General features: G+C 38.6%; 1 protein-coding gene across 5 annotated transcripts in view; it reads left to right on the forward strand.

Annotated features, from left to right (window-relative positions):
- Positions 1-7,111, forward strand: part of dac (dachshund) — a 160,239-nt gene that overhangs the window by 146,833 nt on the left and 6,295 nt on the right. For all 5 annotated transcript variants that reach the window (XM_011302142.1, XM_011302141.1, XM_011302144.1 and 2 more), the window contains 2 exons: positions 929-1,075; positions 2,609-2,884. In XM_011302142.1, the coding sequence (XP_011300444.1) occupies positions 929-1,075; positions 2,609-2,884 (423 nt within the window). The remainder of the gene's footprint in view (positions 1-928; positions 1,076-2,608; positions 2,885-7,111) is intronic.

Here is a 7,111-nt window from a genome sequence, read left to right on the forward strand (position 1 = left end):
CCTGTGCCCCTATATGCATCTCAGCCCACTTTTCTATCCGCTTCTTCGAGAATTCTCATCATTTTTATGCCCTTTTTCTGCCGTAGGAATCCTTTCCGAGAATATCTACACACATTCTGCATATACCACAAGAAATGTCTGGAAATTTCCGTCAAAATATCACTAGAATTTGCAATCCCAAAAATTCACAGATTTTTTCATTCATAATTCATTTTTTTATCGAAATTTTCAATTCCATAAATCCACGAATTTTCAGGTTCATAATTTCAATTTTTTTTTTTATTGAAAATTGAAATGACATTTCGACTGAAATTTCAATAAATCTTGAACAACATCTTGCAACATTCGAGGACTCGATGTGATTGAAAATAATTAAGAGCGAGGTTATACCCGTGTTGGTTGATGGTTGATGCTTCAAAGGGTGCCGCCCTGGGGTCTCGATCGGATCGATAGGTATGAAGGATGCATATGATCGACCACGAATGCAACTGGATCTTGCGGGCGCCGTCCAATTGTCTTTGTGTTTGAGTGGAACATGAGCGGATGGGGCAGCTTTGTATATATGCATTAACGAGGTATTCGCAGTATCTCGTGACCAGGGATGAGATTGAGGTGAAGACTGAGACGAGACGATGCACAATGCACTCACGGTTATGGCTATTGTGGGCACCGAGATTCATTGCATCTCTCTGCTCTCAATTAATGCTCAAGACAATAAATTCCGCCTGCATAACCACTCAACGGATTATTTTTCACTACCTCGATTTAATCCCCGACGGCAACTCAAATCCTGATGATCTAAATCATGAAGATTATCCAAAAAAATGATTATTCGTATCCGCAATGATGACAGCGCATCGGGAAACTGGAGTAAACCGTTTGATGATCATTTTTTTTTAAATTGATTTCTCTGGTTTTTTAATTGCAGTTTTGTACCAAAAACGACTGAAGAAGGAGCGACGGGCGCGGAAACGTCTTCAGGAACAGCTCGATTTGGAGACCAAGAGACGTACGCAGTTGGAGGAGGCACTCAAAGCGACGGGTGCATCGTCTGAACAAGTTAGAGCGATAGCTGGTGAGTAAATTTGTTTAAATTATGTATGCAATTAACACACGCAAAAAATTCAGCACAAAAAAATTCATCCAACACAGAACAATGCGGAATGATTTTTTTATTTAAACAAAAAGGGTTCAATTTTTTTCGAATGGTCGATGGGTATCTCAACTGGAGGATCGAGTTGTCAAATACCTCCCTGAAATCAAATCTACTCCTCCGAAACGTATTTCAAGATGAAAAAAATAAATGCGCGTCATTTCCCGTCAGGAGCGTCTAGTTACCGTTTGATTTGCAATTAATATCATGACTCCCCTGGACTTGACAGCAGTTAATCAGCTTCGGCTGACTTGTGTACCTCGCAGGAGGTTCGCTATATCGGAATAAGAGATTTCACTTAAAGGGTTTCGTGTTTGAGTCTTGGTAGTGACAGGGAGTACAAGAAACGTAAGGAGAAGACGAAGTTTGGGAGGGGGTTAGTGTATCAAGGAACGAATTTTCAAGGTTTAAGAAAGGGGGTGAGTGGAGATTACACCCCCGTCGGCACGGGGTTTGGATAAGTAAGGAATCATATTCTGCTGGGTGTCAGGCTGTTTGCTCTGGCTCGAATTAATTAATTTATTCTCAAGATTCTGGAGCCTCGGGCAGTATTTCCGATGAGACGAGTGTTATCGGAACAGTTGGAGGTACTGGATTTTGCGATTCCTGGAAGGTCCTGGGGTTTGAATTTTAATTCGTTCCTGGAATGTACCTCTGTATCATCGAAATTTAAACGGAACACCTGAGGACAAACACTCACCTTAAATCTTTATCATGACCATTGACTTAATTGTAGTTATCAAAATTGTAATTTCAATTCATTTCCGTCAGATTAACGAACCACATCATTTTTGATAACACCCGAACTCTGGAATATTCTAATAAATAATCAATCTCAATCTCAACGGCTCATATTATATATATTCATATTTTTGCTCATATTTTTGCATAAGAGAATTTATTTAATAAATAAAGGGTACAAATACAGGTACAAATGATCGGATGTATCAGAGAGGCGTTCCCGGGTAAAAAAAAAATTGTAATCGGAATATTTTTTTCAAATTTTCAAAAAATTCCTGGAAAACTTTTCAGAAAATTTTTTTTATGAAACAAAAAAAAATGGAAAACAGAACAATTTTATTTTTGGGGAAGGTTTTGAAAAAATTTTCAAAAATTAGAATGGGAAAATTTTTTTAATAATTTAAATGGCATATTTTTTGAGAATATTGAAAAATAAAAAAAGTAAGAAAACACCAGTATAATTAAAAGAAAAAATTATATTCGCAAACATGTCTAGAAAATAAAAAAAAATGTTCAAAATATTTCCTAAAAATACAATTATTCTGTTCCCCAATTTTTTTTTAGTGAAAAAAAAAATTTCCTCTAAAGTTTTCCAGAAATTTTCGGAAAATTTAGAAAAAATATTCCGATTACAATTTCTTTTTACTCGGGTTGTTCAATAATTACATTAATCTACAATATTGATGCTATAATCTGGTACGTAAAATGTTTCAGAGAACGTAACAACGGAGACACGTACAAAGTCAGAGCCAGTGGACGAAATTCCCGCTCACTCTCAGTCCCAAACGTCACAACAATCATCCCAGCAACAATCATCTCAACAGTCCCATCAACCGCCACAGTCCCAACAACAGGCCCAACAATACCGAGAATCCCAGGTGCCCCGTCCACCACAACAACCAACAACGCCCGACGCGATAAAACCCGGCTGGGGCTATGGCCTGGATCTCATCGGTGGTCAGGCTTCCGCCTTCTGGCAAAATTACCAAGGTGAGTCTTATTTGCACCTCGATGAGGATGAAAGAAACAAGGGAATTCACCTTTTCCACGAAGCACACTCTCAGTTTCGCATTCGATCAATTCCACCTTCTCCTGGGCAGTCTCATAGCCCCCGGGGATGTGTCCCAGGATCACAATGAGACATGATTCATTGCCTTGGTCTTGATCTCAAAATTATTGCTAGTGTAAATACATGCTTATGGAATTGGGGCTTTCCTCGGTTTAACTTCAACCGAATTATCGTGATTATGGTGTTGTGGTTATGACGTGTGATGTATCATCATCGTGGGGGGAAATTATGGAGCGCGACGGAATATGAAGTGACACATTAGGATTTTTTGTAATGGTTAACCTGTGGTTAGACCCTAGAGGGGAGAATCTTGACAGTAAGAGTTGGAAATTATTGGTTGTGATATCGAGGTGTGACGATTGATATTAGATCTCTAAAGAGGAATATCATGTCGTTAAACGCAATATGGAGTTGTAGAAAATTTATTCTACCCCATTTTCTGAATTGCCAGTCAATCCGATAAGAAATTCACGACTCACGGTTCACCCCCTGTACCTCAAACCAATCATCTCTCAGTTTGACTCGCGATTACATTTTCACGGCAATCACGCACTCGAAAAATGGACAAAAAATAATTCCAAGACTTCTGGTTGTGAAAACCCGGAAAACCCCTTCACCCTCGACAGCTGAAACAATTAATTGTCCCAAAAATTTGAATTTCACTCGAATAAACACCCGCAGTATCCAAAAGATTGGCACCCTAACCGGATCAAGCTCCACTCAATTTTTCTGACCTCCGGAGCGCACGGAAGCTGATCCTCAGATTACCAAGAGAATCTCTACCCCTTGCTGGGAGAAAAAAAAAAGGAAAAACAAGCATGAAAACCAAAAAAGAGCATAAAACAAGTCGTTATATTCTGGTGAAAATAAATTATTCGAAGGACTCGGAGCGAGAGCAATCACGACCGGGGCAATAACATCCCTGTACGGTGTATAGCTACGAAAATTGCGCAGAAATGGGGGTTAGAGGGGAAGGGGGAAGAGGGAGGGGGAGAGGGAGGAGGGAGGAGGAAGTGTATGAATATACGCATATACCATGAAGAGAGTGAGAGACACGTATTTGAATAGGGTACCGCCGCTTGGGCATCATGATGCGGAATCCATTTGCAATAAACAACGGAGATTTAGACGACAAAAGGGGAGGAGGTGGAGAAAGAGGACGAGGTACGGTAGCATGGGAGGGATGAGGATGTCGTCTTCTGTGGGTACTTACGAGACTGAAGAGACCTCCAGGGGCTGCTGCTCTTGTCTTCGAATCATGCATTCTATACGAACTCAGTGGCTCTCGTCGTATTCTTCTCGTTCGGGTTTCACAAAAATAAATGGGTAGCTGAAGAAAATGTAAATGTCTGGATTTAACCGGAAATACAATGATTACTTGCGGGTGTACGGTTTTTGGATTTGTCTGGATTTTTTTTGATAATGATTTGTGACCTTTGATGGTTCAGGATTTTTATAAAGTGTCGGAGAGTTCTGGGAATAAAAAATATAAATAATATGGTGTGTAAATTATATTACGAATTATGGGATAATAATTATATTCATTAAGAATATAATGAAACGCCCTGTAGACCTGAATAATTTAATGAAAAACTCATGAAAACGGAATTTTTATATAAACTCGTCAATTTTCTGACATTCCGTTCCCGCGATTTACCGACAAATTTAATAATAAAATATCTCCGCATTTGGATACCCGGCGTTCTGCGAAAACTATATAATCTCATGACAGTAAATCATGAAAAATTAATGCTCGAATGCTTGTGAAAAAATTGCGAGAAATGAATCATTAATAACGAATACAATAAGCGATGAGTGTCTCCCACTTCGGGAAACATAAAAAAAAAATGCTGTAATGGTATTGTAAAATAAGATTGAGAACCGTACTGCGTGTAATGCCGAGTTTATGCACATATCTCTTCACGGTAAAGGTAATTTCCCTGGCGGCCACCGTACCTCTCGGTGGCGTTACCTGTCTCCTCCTCTCATCTGCACCTTTATTCTCACCGCCATGTCTCCCTCACTCCACCCCCTCCGCCCTTTTCCCACCCTCACCCTCTCCCAACATGCCCTCTTTCCCCTCCAACCCCGCGAATATACACTTATTAATAAACTTTTAGATGAAGCCCATTAATATATCCGATTCATAATCACTACAATTATTTATCCCGAAAATATTAATATTTTGGAAAGCTTTGAAAAATATCTGTTTTACGTTTTTTTTATATTTCTTGTCATGTCTACTACAGTTGCAATTTTTCCATTAACTCCATTTTTTATTCAATGGCAGACGCGATACTTTCAATTTCATCCAATTTTTCTCACAATTTTTTTCTTTTACTTACATGCGAGGGTAATATTGCGCTTTGTTTTCGCTTCACACTTACACAGAGTGGTAAGACTCCAAGGGGAAAAAACCGAGACGAGGATTTGAGATTCCTCGTTTCAAACCCACCCACTGTGCCCAGAACGTAATAATAATACTGGCGTCATGGTTCGAGGATTATCATATAAAAACAAATGTTACCCGGCCGAGGATTCGGCTGAAATTGAGTCTGAGGTGTAACGAGGGTGAGAAACCCAGGGAAATATATTTAATCATTTCAGTTACTAATATTCACTCAAAATATATCGGAAATACTCGATTAAAACCATCCAATTGTTAACAAAACTCATACTATTCGCTGCCAATTAATTAATATCAATTAACCATTAAAAATTTATAAATCTATTTTTAAAATGTATTGCAATGCCATTATTACGGGAAAGACGGAAAATTCCACTGAAAATTTGTAAAAATTCGTGAAACGAAAAAAGAATTAATTCAATTGAATTTTTTCTGCATTTTTTGTTAATAATTTCTGTATTGTAACTCGATTATCAAGATAGATTTTATTATAAATTTTTCTTCGGGTGAGTTACCCGAGACTTTCCACGTGGAGTGCATTAACAATATTATAATTTTAATAAAATTTATTGGATTACCTCTGATTTGCAAGCGTCGGGATCCACTCGAGAAAAATTCGTCTTTAGCCTCTTGTGTCTCCTCCACTCGTGAGCCTATCCCGATTCATACAATTTCATGGTTGGCTTGACACACTCAAGAGGAATAAAATGAGCATGCGGATGTACCCGTGCCCAACACTCCGTTTTACATAAAGATCAGAGCATTAAAAACGCAGGATACACAGAAATTCTCGAACCCTCAACCCTCCGCATAATTTCAGAGAAAAAAAAAGCCCATTTCAAATTCATTTCTTTTGTCTCTGTTCACTCATTCGGAATTGAAAGGTATTATCTCATTTCATATGGACCCAGTAGTGACAATAATCTGAAGTCCTCTTGATTTTTTCATGAAAAATAAAAAACAATGTCTTCCCCAAAATTTTCTGATTTTTCGTTGATTTCCACGTGAAATTCGAATGAAAATTCGTAATTTCTCATGAAAAAATCTGTAAAAATTTTTGCAACTCGTGGACGAAAATTGAGAGAGGATTTTTTAACAGTGCGGGGGGTATTCTCTAATCGTCTGATATAAGCGCCAACGGTAATAATCGAGGCGCCACATCAATATTTTTTATTCATCTCTCAAGTCGAGTTAATTTCTTTGCCCTCACCTTGTTTTATTCCCTCCCCTCAGTCTTTCAGCGCATTGTGTCGGAGTTAATTACGTGCGGATAAACGCACAGTCATACTGTCGGGGCCTTCTTTCAGTCCCTCGTGTAAAAACGAGAAAAAAGCTGCGTAAAAAAAAAGGAGTATGAAAAAAAGTTGTGAGATAAAATTGAGTGCAATGGGAGTATGTGCGGGAGCGAATGAGAGTAAAATTGATATAAAACATCAGATAGGATCGGAGGTGGACAATACCAGTCGTTTAGGAGCGATGAGTCCTCGGGAATAACCGGTCTGAAATTGTTTTCATTGTACACTCGATTTGTCAGGGTGTAAGACGAGTAGCGAAAACCCGTTGATCCTTGTTTTGTCGATAAGAAATGGAGAGTTCTGCTTCTTTCATTCGATTCTCTACCCTATTGTCGGTTTTTCCACCAGCTTATAGTAGAATTCACCCGACAGATTTCTTTCAAATCTACAGGAAAAACAAAATTTATCCTGGCGTCACGCAAAAATATATATTTACCCCCCCCCCC

This window comes from Fopius arisanus, unplaced genomic scaffold, assembly GCF_000806365.1.
Source record: "Fopius arisanus strain USDA-PBARC FA_bdor unplaced genomic scaffold, ASM80636v1 scaffold00026, whole genome shotgun sequence".
Taxonomy (NCBI): Eukaryota; Metazoa; Arthropoda; class Insecta; order Hymenoptera; family Braconidae; genus Fopius; species Fopius arisanus.